We start from the raw sequence: 17,616 nt of genomic DNA, 5'->3' as shown, positions 1-17,616 counted from the left end.
AATTAGAAGAATATGGCTGGGGTGCTTGGGTGGCTTAAACTTGGTTAAGCATTTGACTCTTGATTTTGATTCATAGTCATGAGATTGAGCCCCATGTCGGGCCCTGTGCTGACAGCGTGGAGCCTGCTTGAAATTCTTTATCTCTCTCTCTCTCTCTGCCCCTCCACCTGTCTTAAAATAGATAAACATTTTAAAAAAGAAATATGGTCATACTATATATGACTTTTTATAAAGCTTTTTTGATTAAGATAGTGTACTGTTGGTGCTGATGGAGACAAACTGTTGAATGGGTCAGAACTGAGAGATCAGAAACAGTGTGGGTGTATATGTGTATGTGTATAAATATATACATGTATATTTATGCATATATGTATAATTCTTATTTATGACAAAGATCACGTGGCAGGCTGCATGAGGAAAGGAGGCTTTGATAGAGTTCTGAAAATTTTGTTACTCATATAGAAAAAATCAAGTTGGTTTCCTATCTCACATCTTACACAAATAGAACTCCTTGTGGGTTAAGAACTTAAATATCAAAAGCAAAACTTAAAAACTAGAGGAATGTATGGGTGCCTGGGTGGCTCAGTCAGTTAAGTGTCCAACTTTGGCTCAGGCATGATCTCATGGTTCATGGGTTCAAGCCCTGCTTCAGGCTCTATGCTGACAGCGTGGAGCCTAGAGCCTGCTCAGATTCTGTATCTCCCTCTCTCTCTCTCTCTCTGCCCCTCCCCTACTTGTGTGTGTATGTGTGTGTGTGTGTCTGTCTCTCTCTGAAAAATAAAACAGACATTTAAAAATATATTTAAAAAGTAGGGAAATGTATATGATATTTTCACATTTTGTATAAGGAATAATTTCTTAAACATGACAAAGTGCTAATCATAAAATCAATTATGAATAAAATCTTTTACATTAAGAATTGTTTTTCACCAATAACAGCTTAAGTGGAAAGGCAAGCTCTAAACTAGGAGACTTTTGCCATACATATAGCAAAGGACTGGCATTCAAAATATATAAAGAACCACTGTAAATCAGTGAGAAAAAGACAAACCCAATAGAAAAATGGACAAAAGGCATGTGTTCAACTCATCAGTATTTAGAGAAATGTATATCAAGACCATAATGAGATACCACTCATTCATTTTATACCTATGTAACTGACAAAAATTAAGAAGTCAGACAAAACCAAGTGTTGGAAAGGATATGGATCTATAGGATATCTACAAAGCTATTAAGAGTGGGTAAGGAGCTAAAATGAGCAAATCANGAAAAAAAGAAAAGGAGTGGGTGAGGAGTGAAAAATTGGTACAACCACTTTAAAAGATTGCATCTTTGATGCAATTTGAAAAAATTACAACCCAGAAATTCCATTCAGAGTACCTCTTATATATATGTAGTTTGATACAATTAATCTTATAGAATTATTTAAGTCTGTAGAAAGTTGTGAGATAGTTTTCATCTCTGAAGATGTTTTTCTATACAAAATATCATTTAGCCAGGGTCCCCAAGTCACATCAGTTGTGTACTCATATCCTAAATATGTGATAGGCAAAGAGCTTCATCCCAGAAAATGTGTATTTGCTATCCTCAAAAAAGGGCCTGTGTTCTGTGGCTGAAATTAGATTGGCAGGTAGTACTGGAATCAAATATGAATAGATAATAATAAATGATAGTATTAGTAGAAGTCACTAGTAACAATAATAGTCCTATTAATAATAGTTTTAGTAGAGGTCATTATTAGGCACATACCATTTGTCTGGCTCTTTGCCTTCATTTAATGAGCATTATTTTATTGTCATTAAAACCTTTCTGATATAAGCACTATTCTTAATCTTGTTTTTCAGATAGCTGATAGTGAGCCATTGGGGGGTTAAATCATTTCCACCGCTTCGTATATGTGTAGTTGTGAAACTGGGATTCACACAAAGACTGACTCAAGCATCTGAGATAAGGCAATATGGAAGCTATCATCCTTTGGATATAAACTCAATTTTTCTTCACTTTGCTGAGAAAACAGCTCTGATTCGTGGCTATAGGCAATGGTCCTGTTGTCTCCGGATGCTGTTTTTCAGAAAGTATTGGTATATGTCTGTCTCCAGTAATGAAACTCTAAAATTATGTGTTAGATTTGTAATACTTCAATAGCTATTTTACAGGCGAACAGCGTATTTAAAGAGATACAGTTATCAAGGTGGTGCAATTATTTATATACATACATACGTGTATGTATGTATATATATACATGTAATCTGAAGACTCATTTGAAATAACACCAAAAGATAAAATTGGCTTGTTTTTCTCTAGTTATAAGACTTCTTAGTAAGTATAGGCATGTCTTGTTTTATTGCACTTCATTTTATTGTACTTCACAGATACTGCGTTTGTACAGATTGAAGGTTTGTGGCAACCTTGAGTTGAGGAAGTCTGTAGGCACCATTTTTCCAACCGCATTTGCTCACATTGCGTCTCTGTGTCATGTTTTGGCAGTTATTGCAATATTTAAAACTTTTGAGTTTGATGACTTTAAGGGGCTCAAGACTTCAGTAGAGGAAGTAACTGCAGAGGTGGTGGAAACAGAAAGAGAACTAGAATTAAAAGTGGAGCCCGAAGATGGATCTGAACTGCTATGATCTCAGGATAAAACTTGAATGGATGAGGAGTTGCTTCTTTTATATAAGCTAAGAAAGTAGTTCTTGAGACGGAATCTATGCCTGGTAGTGATGCTGTGCAGATTGTGGAAATGACAACAGAAGGTTTAGAATATGACAGACTTAGTTGATAAAGCAGCAGCAGAGTTTGAGAGGATTAACTCCAATTTTGAAAGAAGTTCTGTATGGGTAAAAAGCTATTAAACAGCACTGCATGCTACAGAGGAGCCATTCACGAAAGGAAGTCAGTCAATGCAGCCATCTTTATTGTTGTCTTATTTTAAGAAATTGCCACAGTCACCCCAGACTGCAGCAACCTGATCAGTCCTCAGCCATCAGCATCGAGGCAAGGCCCTCCACCAACAAAACCTGCTGAAAGCTCAGATGATGGTTAACATTTTTTAGCAATAGTTTTAAGTTAAGGTACATACATAGTTTGACTTTTTTAGACCTATTGCTGCCACACACCTTAATAGACTACAGTGTTGTGTAAATACAACTTTTACATGACTTGCTCTGGTGTGGTGTTCTAGAGCTGAATCGGCAATATGTCCAAGGTGTGCCTGCAGACAAAATGAAGGATGTCTTTTAAATATATTTTTAAAGATTTAAATGAAAGGTCATTTTAAGAGCCCAGTTGGTTCAGAAATAACATTATTGAGGGGTGAGTTGAGGCTAGGTCATATATCTGATCTGAAGAATTAATCGGTGTCTGTTTTGACTTGCTGTTCTTTTGATACAAAGCAAATGAGCCCACGTATGTGGTGTCCAAGAATTATTTGATTTCCACTAAAGAGGCAGAATGTTATAGTAGAAAGGCTGGGATGAAAGTTTAGATACCTAGGATCTAATCTCAAGTTGACAGTTACTAATTGTGTGAGCTTGGATCTAGTGCTTACTAATGGGCACTCTCTTGGAAAAGTTACTTAACCCCGTTCTTAATTTCCTCGTGTCAGAAGTACAAATAATAATAAATACTGTGCTGGAATGTTAAAAACAAATAAGTAGTAACACTAGAAAGCACCCATGGTAGATTGCCTGATGCAGAAATTCCATATCCTTTTCTTGGGCAAGATTAGTTACATCTTTGGCTTTTGTTTCCTAATTCTATAATGATACTAATAGCATTTGTTATGTACCAGCCACTGTTCTAAGTGTGTTACATAAATGCATTAATTCACACAACCTTCTGAGGTAGATACAGAGAGATTAGACAACTTGCTTAAGGTTACTCAACAATGGGGAAGCCTTTATTCAAATCTCTGCACTCTGGTTCCAGAGCCTGTATTTTTAACCACTACACTGTACTGCCTTTCTAAAGGAAGGGGTTGTAGGCTGTATCAATAGTGTATTGCCTGTTGTGGTGCATAATAAACAACCACAAAGCCTCAGGGGCACAGAACAGTAAGCATTTATTGATCACACATGTTGAAATGGTTGTTAGGCAACTGTTGATCTTGGCTTGAGCGCTCCCATATGACTTGGGTTGGTTTGCTATGGGGTTTGGCTGGGACTGGGCAGTTTGCCTCTGTTCCAAGGGTCTCTCATTCTGCCGCAGACTAGTCTGAGAATATTCCCACGGTGAATGGCAGAAGTAAAAGAGCAAAATGGAAAAATACAAGTGGTTTTCCAAGCCTCTGCTGTGTCATGTCTGCTAAAGCACATCACATGGCTGACCCAGAGTCAAAGTGGGGAGACGCTGCAGTTACATTACAAAGGCAGTGGATGTAAGAATGTGTCACTTGACACACTGAAGCTGTTTTGTAATATACCACAAATAACGCAGTCTAGAGTTCTGAAATTCTTGCATATCAAGGATTAATTCTAAAAGCTGACCTCTGTCAAAACTGACGCTTCTGAAAATTAAAAAACTTTTTTTCCATCTTACATATGAAGAAACTCAGCACTAGAGTTTCATAAAGACTTGACAAGAGAATGAGATTTCTTTGGCTATATTTTTGTTTTTACCCTTTGACCCTCTTCACCCATTTCTCCCACCCTCAACCACTGATTTCTGGAAACCACCAATTTGTTCTCTGTACCTATAAGCTTGTTTGTTTTTAATTCCACATATAAGAGAGACCATACAATATTTGTCTTTCTGTGTCTGACTTATTTCACCTAGCGCAGTACCCTTGAGGTCCATCTATGTTGTCACAGATACCAAGATTTTATTCTTTTTTTTTTATGCTTGCGTAATAGTCCATTGTGTATGTGTGTGTGAGCATGTATGTATATACACACATACCTACATTTACCAACACACATGGTAGAATTTCCTTATCCCTTCATTCATCATTGGACACTTAAGTTATTCTTAAGTTGTTGCCATATTTTGCCTATTGTAAATAATGCTGTAATGAATGTGTATCCTTTTGAGTAAGTCTTGTCATTATCTTCAGATGGATACCCAGCAGTGGAATTGCTGGATCATATGGTAGTTTTATTTTTAATTTTTTCCATACTTTTTTCTATAGTAGTTTCACCAATTTACATTCTCACCAAAAGTGCACATGGATTCCCTTTTCTCTGTGTCCTAGCCAGCACTTGTTTCTTATCTTTTTGAAAATAGCCATTCTACAACAGATGAATGGATCAAGAAGATGTGGTTTNAAAAAAAAAAAAAGAAAATAGCCATTCTAATAGGTGTGAGGTGATATCTATTTGGTTTAATTTTCATTTTTTTGATGATTAATGATGTTGAGCATCTTTTCATGTGTCTGTTGGCCATTTTCCATGTCTTCCATAGAAAAAGGTCTGTTCGGATTCTCTGCCTATTTTTTAATTGGATTAGGTGGGTTTTTTGTTTTTTTTTTTTGCTATTGAGTTGTATCAGTTCTTTATATAATTATCAGATAAATAAAAACTCTGAAAACACACACACACACACACACACACGCACGCACACTTCTGGAAAATAGGCAGAAACTCCTTCCAGGGATACTTAGTTCGGTCTATAACACCAAGGTAATCGTGGGGATGATGATGATGATGATAGCTAACCTTTAGAGTTTATTATGTGCCAAGCACTGTTCTTAGCACTTTATTTATAGTAGTTCCCTTAGTCTTTACAATAACCCTATTTATGGGTACTATTAGTAGTTTATGTTTTGCAGATGAAGAACTGAGAAGTTTAGTAATTTCCCAGGGTCACACAGCTTATATATAAGATTGCCACACCAAATAAATTTCAAAATTTCTTTTTTTTTTTTTAAATTGAATTGTGTCTAGGCCTCTTTGCTATGGATTTGAAGATGGTCGTACTCCATTGCTATGAAGTATAATTTTAGACATTTAAGAATATAGTATTTTGTGGATGGCATGCATATATTGAAGGGAGCTGAACTAGGTGCTTTCAAACTTTATTCCAATTTGAAAAATATGTGATTCCAAGTCCCTGTATGCATTTCCCCTTATGTATGTTCAACCTTATAAAAAGTGTCACAAGGATATTTATGTGAATAACTAAACCTATTTCTAGGGGATGAAGAAGCTAAGTTAAACTAAGTTAAACTAAGTCCTTTTATTCCTGTACTCCAAAAGTAGAATGCTTTGAATTTCTTTCTCACTCTGCACACAGAGATCTCTGTCCTAACTTAGAGCTTTCTTGAGAGTAAAATTCTGTTTGATTTGGTCACATGATCAGCAAGACCAGATACGTCTTTCTGAAACATGATGTGAATGACATTAATGTATGTCATTAAAATGAGCGTTTCTAATTCCACTATGCCCCTGTTTCAGATATTTGAGAATTGAGACGTACCCTACATTTCTTGGTATTTTGAGAAGATTAGATGAATAAATTGCTGTTTTATTCAACAGGTGGGTTTTCAGAAAAGACATATGAATGGAGCTCAGAAGAGGAGGAGCCAGTGAAAAAGGCAGGACCAGTCCAAGTCCTCGTCGTCAAAGATGACCATTCCTTTGAGTTAGATGAAGCTGCACTTAATCGGATCCTTCTCTCGGAGGCTGTCAGGGACAAGGAGGTGGTTGCTGTGTCTGTAGCTGGAGCGTTTAGGAAAGGAAAATCATTCCTGATGGACTTCATGTTGAGATACATGTACAACCAGGTACGTTACATGTTGTAAGGAGCTCCTGGGTGGCTCAGTCGGGTAAGTGTCCGACTCTTGATTTCAGTGCAGGTCATGATTTAACAGTTCATGGGATCAAGCCCCATGTCAGGCTCTGCACTGAACGCGTGGAGCCTGCTTGGGATTATCTCTCTCTCTTTCTCTCTCTCTCTCTCTGTCCCACCCCCACGTGTGCACACACTTGCACACTCTGTCTCTCAAAATAAACTAAAACAAAAAAGTGTTTTAAAACGTTTTCATGTTTCTGTGCTTTTGTCACTTTGTGTTTTTATTTAGTAGTGTTAAATATTTCCACGTCCATTATCATATTCCCTAATATGAACTAGTTTGAAAGTGCTGTGGTATAACCATTCTGACTTCCATAGACCACTTTTGTCTGAAGCCACTTTGCAACATTTCCCTGAGAACATACTTATTTTCTTTATTCTTTTAGAAAGAGATACAGCATAGTAATAGGATAATAAACTTTACCCTTTAGAGTGTTTAAAGAGTGTCAAATAACTTTTATCATAAGTTTTATATTAAAATCATATTCCCCCAACATTTATTATGACATTTTTCAAGCAGGCAACAAAGTTAAAAGAATTTCATGGTGAACATCTATGTATCAACTACCTAGATTTTATCATTAATATTCTTGCTTCATCACATGTGACTCCAGCTATTCTTCCTTCTTTACATCTGTCACTGCATCTTATTACTTTATTCATTTCAAAGTAAATTGCTGACATTGTTACACTTCCTCATAAATATTTCAGTATACATCATCATCATATATTTCAGTAGTTTTTATCTTTTGTTGTAAAATTAAATACACTTACATGCACAGCTTGTAGGTGTACATTTGCTTTTTTTTGAAAATGCATATGCGTGAAATGGCCCCAAATCCTATCAGGTATATCTTGCTGTTATCCCAGAATGTTCTCTCTTATCTTACCCCATCCCCAGAGACAATGAACAGCGTTACAACATTTGAGACAAGAGTGTGGCACAGAAATGAGACTTTAAGGGACCTAGGATAAACCAAAAGCAGAGTCAGGGGACTGAGGGTTGGGAATGGAGAATGTACCAGTAGTTTTTTCTACTCTTTTGCCCACAGCCATTTCTGCTGTAAATACGGATATTAAGGCATAATACATACTACCCAAAAAACTTTATGTTATGTATTTATATCATAATTATTCATTTTGGATTGATCTTTTATAGTTAGGGTATTTTTGAGTAATTTTGTAAAGTTAACTTCAACTTTAATTTTTTTTAACGTTTATTTATAATTGAGAGACATGAGTATGGGAGGGAAAGAGAGAAGGGGAGACACAGAATCCGAAGCACGGTCCAGGCTCTGAGCTGTCGGCACAGAGCCCAATGTGGGGCTCAAACTCACAGACCACGACATCACTAAATTGACTGAGCCACCCAGGTGCCCCTATAAAGTTAACTTTAATACTTCTATTTCTAGCTTCAGTGCAAACAAATCAAGAATAGAACTACCAAAGTACTTCAGGCTTTGAAACCGAACAGAACCCTCTGTTTCTATCATATCACCATTAATACGCTACTTAACACAGCTGGGAAAATTAAGTGAACAAAATTAGTATTCATATTAGTTTCCATACTGGGGGATTTTACAGTTTTAGGCATATTCATAGTTTTAACTGTGCAATAAACATTAAAACTAAATGCTCAGTAACACTTGCCATGTTCCTTGTGTTAAATGGCACTTGCCAGATTATAAAGTGTAAGAGATTTGTTGTGTTTTTGTTTTTCTGCATCTATTACTAGGTGCCTCTCCTTTGCTATTCACTCCCTCCTCCTCCAATGCTAAAGCATTTATACGTATTATTATTGTGTATATCCTAGCATAATATGCTCTCCCCTGTCTTTATTTCTTTGCTTCTAGAATGCCCTCCCCAAGTTTGCTCACCTGGGAAATTCCCAAATCCTTCAGTTTTTAGCACAAGCACCACCTCTCCTATTAAGTCTTACCTGACCAAGAGTTAGTTAGTTCTTTTCCTGTGCTTCTGTCTTTGCCCAATATGCACATCCATTTTGGCATGCATATATTGCATCATAATGGTGTGTTAGGTCTGTCTTTCTATTAGGCTATAAGCTTCTCCTGATCTGGAATGATATCTTCGTATTCCCAGGACCTAGAATAAAATGTAGCACATGGTTGCTCCTCTGTTACAATGTTTTAGATAACAAAGAAAGTAATTGTATCAGTACAGTAGATGTGGATATGGTGTTTCCTTTTGACCTTAGTTGCAGAGAGATACATGCCAGAATGAATGCAGGGAACAAAGTATACCACCAAGTATACCACCGTCCACTTCCATATCACAGACCTTTTTAATTTACAGGAATCAGTCGATTGGGTTGGAGATTACAATGAACCATTGACTGGTTTCTCATGGAGAGGTGGGTCTGAACGAGAGACCACAGGAATCCAGATATGGAGTGAAGTCTTCCTCATCAATAAACCTGACGGCAAGAAGGTAAGATGCAAACTTTGTAAAGAAAATTGAGTTTTCAATTGGCAGTAGTTACCACTGTTCAGGATCTTTGAAAATGATCTTTTGAAAACTAATTTTGGCTGTTGGACATGAAGACGGAAAGAGATTCCTTGTTTCCTTTTCTGTTGATCAAGCTGATAAAATCATAGGGACGATAGAACAGCAGATGAGCAAGCTAACAGCTATCTTTTGTTTCAGCGCTGTTTCTGTTAGGTTGGATTACCAGTGAAAATTAATCATTATAGTATTCAGCTAAGTAATATTTTCATTTTCTATGGCATTAATGGCATACATAAACAATTACCTATTAAGTATCCGTTGATAATGGTTTGCCATAGTTCTCATAGTGTTAACTTTGTAGGAACCCTAATCCTGCACATGTTCTATAAAATACCAGTGATCACTCTGTTTGCCTGTAGGTTGCAGTGCTGTTGATGGACACTCAGGGAACCTTTGATAGTCAGTCAACTCTGAGAGATTCGGCCACGGTGTTTGCGCTTAGCACAATGATCAGCTCAATACAGGTACAGAATAAAATAAATCCATTTCAATAGCTGTTACTTTAATTATTATGGATATGTGTATTCCTACATACATGTGGTAGTGAGACCAATAACAGAAATGGTAAGTATGTTATTTGGCTCAATTAGCATCCCAGTTCTTATGATTTCTATAAGAGTAGAATTGGTTTGGTTACTGTAATCTTACATCTGATCAGTTTTGAAACTGCTGATAGCCAGAAAAGTATGTGTTATTTCACTGATAATTTTTTCTGTTTAAAGCCTACAGTAAACTTAATAACATTAAGTCTTATAATGTATGCAGATAGATATATTGGAACTACCTATTATAAGTTACATTTACTGAAACAAGATTTATAAATGGGATTTTTTTTTTTACATAGCCTGTAGAAACATTGCTTAGTATAAAAGGATTTATATGCCTTCCCAGGTTTTAAAGACACTTAATAAAACATTTAGGAAAATAAATTTCTTACAAAAAGTTTTAATCTTTCTTTCCTTTTTTCTTTGTCTCTTGTTAAGTATTGTTTTTGAGGTTAGTGTAACTTGTAAAAATTGTCCTGGTAAGTCTCTGAGAGCTTTACTATAACTACAGAACACATAGCATAAAAGGTTTTAAGACAATTTTTAGATATTTTCTATTTATTAGAAAGAACAAGAAGAAATAGTGGCCAAGAAACAGTTAAAAGACGGGTAAGATAGTTTAAAAAGGTAGGAAGGCAAAGTGGTTGGGATGAACAAGTCAAGGCTGATATATAAGTGAGCAGAGAATTAGGCTCCTGAGCCATGTGTATCATGTGTGGTTAGCACAGTGAGAGGGCGGATCCAAGAAGACTGAATATTTTTTACAAAAAGCTTTAAAATGAGAGTCATGATTATAACCTGTGATTGATTAGCTTTTAAAAATAGACTTCTTGGGGCGCCTGGCTGGCTCAGTCTTGGTTAAGCGTCCGACTTCGGCTCAGGTCATGATCTCACGGTTCATGGGTTCAAGCCCCGTCTTGGGCTTTGTACTGACAGCTAGCTCAGAGCCTGGAGCCTGTTTCAGATTCTGTGTCCCCCTCTCTCTCTGACCCTCCTCTGCTCATGCTGTCCCTCTCTCTCTCTCTCAGAAATAAATTTTTAAAAAAACATTAAAAAAATTAAAAATTGACTTCTTAAATGAATGAGCCTGTAAAATATGAACTTAATATCTAATTTCTTCATAATCAGCAGTATAAAACCACTTGTGCAAGCCAATTAAAACACAGTNTATTTTTAAAAAAAAAAAACACAGTTATTTATTATCTATATTTCTATTTTACCTGAAGACATTTAATATTTTCACTGAAAAATCTTAAGTCCTTAGTAATGACCTTTTTATTATTTGAAAAACAATCTGTGACTTAAATAAGTGCACAATGTATACTCTTTGTGTCAGTACACAAACATAGAAGTCTCCTTCATTGTTTTTTGAAATTACTCCTCAAAAAAAACACAAAAAAACAAAAAGAATGTCATTTTAGGACTGTGGTCTGTTCATGAAGTGGTTATGTACATGTATAAGGATATGAGCCTGATACTCAGAATCTAACTTCAGTGTAATAGGACTTTCCACAGACTTAACTAAAGTTAATCAGCTGTGAGAAAGTCAACATAATTTTTCAAGATAAAATTCCGTGTATGGCTTATTCAGATCTAGACTGCTTTTATTTTGGTATGCTTGTAAGAATGATTATTTTATTGACTAATCATTAAATTAGTTTCATAAGTAATTTTAATATTCTGTCTCCAGAGCAGGTGGCTGTTGTATTTCTGGGACAATTTTATGATCATTGTACATTGTTTATGATTTCTCAATCTTTCTTTACTCCTCTGTCAAGGTCTTATAAATACCATTATATAAGAGTACATGTAGGGGCGCCTGGCTGGCTCAGTTGGTTAAGCATCCAACTTTGGCTCAGGTCATGATTTCTCTGCTCATGAGTTTCTCTGCTCATCAGGCTCTGAGCTGACAGTGTAGATCCTGTTTGGGATTCTCTCCCCCACCCCCACTGCTCCCCAACTTGTGCTTGCTCTCTCTCAAGATAAACACACTTAAGAAAAAAGAATACCTATAAGAAAGTTTGATTTTGTGAAAATTGGTATTTATAAAAATGACTAAGTACTTCGAAGGATGCCAATTATTTTTTCATTTTGACTTTATTTCTTAATCAAGGTGTATAACTTATCCCAGAATGTCCAGGAGGATGATCTTCAGCACCTCCAGGTAACAATATGCACACTCTTTTCTTTTGATTTATCTGGTAATCTTTTGAAGATGCATGGATTTTGTTAGGCCTTTTCCTACCTGGAAAACTAAACAATTCAGAAGATATTTAGAAACACAATCAAATGGAGATTGTCTTATTTCCAGTTTCTTGTTTCTGCCCTGTATGGTCATGTTCTCTCTAATTCAGTTTTCAAAGTTCTTTGTTACTGTAAAGCTATTTGCTGTTGGCCCTGTCTATTTGAAAATGTATGGTGAATTAGAGTAGGGAAAGAATCTTTGGCTTAAAAATGACCCTAAATGTGATGTTGATCCTGTTATGATATAAATAACTCACAGAGCTGAAGAGTGCACCATAGGGAATACAGTCATTAATATCATAAGCACGTTGTCTGGTGACAGACGGTGACTGCTTACCGTGGTGAACGTAGCATGGGGTCTGGAGCTATCAGATTGCTGTGTTGTACACCTGAGACTAATATAACATTGTACATCAACTATACTTTAATAGTTCGTTATAAAAACCTTTCTGTTCTATATGCTGCTCTCAGGGTATTGTTACAGCAAAAATGCAGAGGAAAAAAAGTGAAGTTGAAGTCTTATGGTCAGAGATTTAATAATTGCTAGTATGATATCAGTTGCATGCCAGATTTTTATTTCCCATGGACCGCTTTATACCTAAGAATTATGAGGGGCTACCTGATGACAATTCATAAAACTCTATTTTAGATCTGATAGACTTCAGTGACACCTAATTGACCCTTCATATTTTATAGATGTGGTAAATTTGGCTGAAAGTAGTAAATGACTTGCCCAAACTCATGTGGCTAATTAGTGGTAGAGAGTAGGCACAGAGATCTGGGCACCTCCGGGGCTCATGTCTTCTTCCATGCTCCAAGCAGCATTTACACGTCAGATAAGTAAAAGATTAGAAATTTCGTAAAGATAGTTCACACCTCTGTAACACTTTCTGCTCTCTTTCAATTCGTGTTATTTTTGTTACACAGCAAAACCTATTGTTTCTCTGATAGTTTCCCTCTGCATAGTTGTACCTTCAATGTATACTCTATCTCGGCAATAAGAGCCATGTACAGGTTTAACAGACAACAGAGGATGATAGAGCAGGTGACCTGCGATGCTGGCAGTATCATTTGGAGTTCACACTCGACATTATTCCCAAATACATTTCTAGTACGTCACACTGAGCATTTGTGACAAATAGGTAATACACCGAATAACTGTTAGATGTTTCTTGTAATAAGTACAATTTGCTTCTTCAGGCACGTGTCATAACCTAGCCAGTTATTTTCCAAGTTAATGGCATGGCACTTTTCAATACCAGCTTAGGGATTTCTTAAAGAAGGGCTGATTTTGGACTTTGATATTGAGTAAGTAATCTTTTTCTGAGACCATTTAAAAATGTTCCTGTAAATGACAAAACTTCCATACTCCTCAAAAAAGATTGTGAATACAGATTCTGTTGGTAGATGATTCTAATGAAAGTGCCTAATCCCAGGAGAAGCTGTGATATTCCAGAAACGATATTCCAGACTTTTCATTTAATCACTCTAATCAGATGCCTACAATTACTCTGGGCTTCCTCGATCCTCCTGCAGGAGAGGCGGGTGGTGCTGTGGGAGCTCTCCAAGAGTGGCAAAGAAGTGCACTTCCTCTGTAGCACTTGCAGCCCAGCTCTGAGTGGCTGCTGTGGCTTGTTAGTCTTGTGGATGAAGTGGCATTTCCTGTGTACAGACGGGGAAACCCATTCCACTGATGACATGCTCATCAGAGGCCTAATCACAGTCACCCCCTAGGGCCTTTGTTCTTTGACCCCTTCCTTACATTTCTAACAACACAAAAACTGAGAGGGTGCCTCTCAATTGGGAGCAATTAAAAACAGAAGAAGGCAATGTATTTGGTTGTATTTTTAAGCCAGATACTTCTATGCCTTTGTAATAATTCACCCCATTGCACCATTAAATTTCCTCAGGCAACGACTTCTGTTAAATATGTCCAACGTAGTTCATGGCGCTCTGGTCTCATCTGTGCAAGTTCTGCTTTGAAAGATTTTTTAACATGTTCTTTCTCCCCCAATTCCCTACAAAAAACTGCCCTACATTCTTGATATAAAGGTGTTAGCTTTGAAGTAGAAAGTTTATTTTTAACATAAACTTTATGTTCTTAATTTTTAAATATCCAATTACTATTATTCTGCTTTATGTAATACTTAATTTCTTAAAATGATTATTATAACCTTAATATAGTATTTTGTTATAGTGAGGGGGAAAATGAATGGAAGAAACCACAGAAGTAAAACTTTGCAGATACTGAAGTTTTTCTGTGTGTTTGTGTGTATGTGATTTCTCTTAATAGCTTTTCACTGAATATGGCAGACTGGCGATGGAAGAAATATTCCTGAAGCCATTTCAGGTGAGTGAAGCATAAAATGATGGTATATTCTTACTAAATTTTTCTGAAGAGTATGACAGGTACATTAATTAATTGAGAGGGTCACATTTCTTTCTTTTTTTCTTTATTTCATTCAAGAAGCCCTTTGAATACCTTGTTAGTGCTATTTGATGCAAATAGGAGATTAAATGGGAAACTGAAAATTTAACAAATTATTTTTTTAAATGGGAAAAACATTTCTTGGGGAAAAACAAAAAATAAATAAAAGAACTGGGAAAAGGAAGAGATGAATTAGATATTTTGATTCCTGCAAGAATATCTTCTTTCCTCTTGTTCAACTCTAGAGATGTCACAGAAACCTAAAGAAAACTGATGAATTTGTCAAACATAAAAGCTAAAAGCAAACAAGATTCCTGGGACAATAGAAAATGTTACAAGTCACAGCAAAAGCTGGCTAAGAACCAGAGACAGGGTATTGATTGGGTGGGTGCAGGTTTTTTGGAGGTACTTTCTCTTCCTTACACAGTGACCCTTGTGAACCATCACTTGCCTCATTGCTCTAAGTATCAGAATAGCAACCAACTCAGCCTCTTGGAATAGCAGGACATCAGGACAATATATGAGCTTGTATTGGATATAAGCAGACTATTGGGCCCTTTAATGCTCCCTTCTCTCCTAGCCCTCTTTAAATATCAAGAACCAGGAGAGTATAATTAAGTTAAAAAGCCCTTGAAAGCTTGAAAAAGGTACAGATTTGAACACCCAAGACTGCTCACCTGAAGCGTAACAGCCTCAGCATTGGCTTCTCACAGGGCCTCAGGCTAAGTCCTAGAATTCAGCCCCTCCCTGGTACATATCACCAGTCAAAATGGATAATACCATGAGGGGTATGTGAGCATACAAGGAAACTGAATAAATGGCCAAAGTCCAGAGCACTAACAATACCAAATGAGGACATAGAGCAGTAGGAACCCCCCTACATTTCTGGTGGGTATGCAAAGTGGTACAGCCACTTTGGAAGATAGTTTGGTGGGTTTTTTTTTTTTATATATAAAATTAAACATATTCCTACCAGATGATCCAGCAATTGTACTCCTTGGTATTTACCCAAAGAAATTAAAAACTTATGTCCATACAAACATCTGCACACAGATGTTTGTAGGAGCTTTATTAATAATTGCTCAAACTTGAAAAAAAACAAAATAGGAGAATGGATAAAATGACTGTGGTACATCCAGACAATGGAATATTATTCAGAGCTGAAAGAAATGAACCATCAGGCCATGAAAAGACACAGAGAAACCTTAAATGGATATTATGAAACAAAAGAAGCCAATCTTAAAAGGCTATATACTGTCAAATTACAGCTAAAATTTGTAAAACCTTGGTTTGTGAGCATGATTCATTCCGGAAACACACTTGTAATCCAAAGCACCTGTATATCAACGTGAATTTCCTCATAAGAAATAGTGGAAACTCAGATGATTGATTTCACAACCCTCTTATTTCAGCTATTTAGGGACCCAAAAGACTGAAATTTTCCTGAGGTCTGTATATGTTTCCTGTGATTGATCTTTATTTTGTTTACAATTTTGAATCTTTGACCAATTAATAACTAAGAGAATGTCTTCTGAAATGGTCTTATGTTTTATCTGTTTTTCTTGCCCCCCCTAAGGCTATTCAAATGTTTTAATTTATTATTACTATTATTGTTGTTATTCTTATTTTGCAGAACTGGTTTGTTTAGATGTTCTTCTGGTCTTTCTTACCCTACTAGTTTTAACCATTTTTTCCCATCCAAGGGACTAACAATTAAGTGAACTAGTTGGAACAGAACTGATAGTTTGGGTCAGTAAGTATCTAACAAAATCCTGAATTATGCAGCAAATTTCTGTCTTCTTGGGTTAAAAAAAAATTCCTTTAAACTCAGCTCTCAACCCGGGTTTAAATTTGGCTTCTATAAACAGCCTTCTCTTCTAGCAGTTTGAAGTTGTTGGGGGCAATGTGGCTAGTCCTTTTCTAGGAAATCAGTTAGGAGGTCAGGGGAGGGAGCAGAAGGAATTGAAGGGGTACTGTGAATGGTGAAGATAAAACTGAAAAAGATACAAGGAGGGTAAGTTTCAGAAGGTATAAGAGTCAAGTTGAGAGCCACTGTTTTGGATTCAGTATTTTGAAGTCTCAGTTTACTAATTAAAGAAGCTAATTAATGAGTTATTAATAGATGTTTTATCTCTTAATCTTAAAGAACTCCTCTTAATTTATTTGGACATGTACAAAGATCACCATAATGACCTCTGTTATTCTGAAAATTTTTAAAAGGTCATTTATAAGTGTAACAATTAGGATTATAGTGCAGTACAAATAGAAAGCAGATGTTTTTCCAGGAGGAGGGTCCAGCTTTGATATATGCAAGCCTGTAACAGGTTGGTCAAAAGTGTGTGCTATGAAAAGCAGCTTGCTTCCTCAAGCAAGCAGAAGTCAGTACAGTGCTGTACGATCAATCAGTCATCTGATAGCCACTGGTCCTGTATTATGGAGTAAGAATAGCGACTCACAAATTGACAAGATCGAGAGTGTCCTCTTAAAAGTTTTGTAGAGCTCCCAAGGCCAAGTTTGAGTAATTACTTTTGTATAAATTAGTTGCCAGTTTAATAGACCTGCAACCATTAGTCCTTGGGGCATCTTGATTGGTTTGGAAACTTATGAAGTCTGGGCCTCTGTATGTTCTTTCTGGAGCACTTCCCTATACATTCAGCAACACAAGACAGTTCAAGCAAAAATACACAATACAAGGACTTTGTATGGATTGTCAAGCAAGAAGGCAGAGCAAGCAGCAAAAGCACAGAGATTAATAACAAAAATATTTACTAAATGGTATGCCTCCAAACCAAAAGTTCTAATAACCTTATATAAAAATTAGGTCTAATTATCAAATGAGTTCACCTCCAAAACTAAAGATTGAATTACCCTACACAAAGGCTTAGAACTGATGACCTTATATGAAGACCTATTGGGTCTTTATAACAAAAACCCTAGAATAACAAATTAATCAGCAACAAGAAGCTCCGTGAAGCAAATCAGAACTCAAATAAGATCATTGTTGAGACACATTCACCTGGCAGTAAATTTGAAGGGCAAATGGAATTTTGGAACAAGGGACAAGGAGAATGCACCTATTACTCTCAG

The 17,616-nt window shown here is 36.3% G+C and overlaps 1 protein-coding gene across 2 annotated transcripts in view; it reads left to right on the top strand.

Moving 5' to 3' along the window:
- The window catches only part of ATL1 (atlastin GTPase 1), a 73,484-nt gene that overhangs the window by 37,100 nt on the left and 18,768 nt on the right, over window positions 1-17,616 (top strand). For both annotated transcript variants that reach the window (XM_077761259.1, XM_077761258.1), the window contains exons 3-7: window positions 6,471-6,718; window positions 9,100-9,234; window positions 9,672-9,776; window positions 11,971-12,021; window positions 14,395-14,451. In XM_077761259.1, coding sequence (XP_077617385.1) covers window positions 6,471-6,718; window positions 9,100-9,234; window positions 9,672-9,776; window positions 11,971-12,021; window positions 14,395-14,451 — 596 coding nt within the window. The remainder of the gene's footprint in view (window positions 1-6,470; window positions 6,719-9,099; window positions 9,235-9,671; window positions 9,777-11,970; window positions 12,022-14,394; window positions 14,452-17,616) is intronic.

Source organism: Crocuta crocuta, unplaced genomic scaffold, assembly GCF_008692635.1.
Source record: "Crocuta crocuta isolate KB4526 unplaced genomic scaffold, BGI_CrCroc_1.0 scaffold163, whole genome shotgun sequence".
Lineage (NCBI taxonomy): Eukaryota > Metazoa > Chordata > Mammalia > Carnivora > Hyaenidae > Crocuta > Crocuta crocuta.
This window is presented reverse-complemented; position numbering and strand designations above follow the sequence as displayed.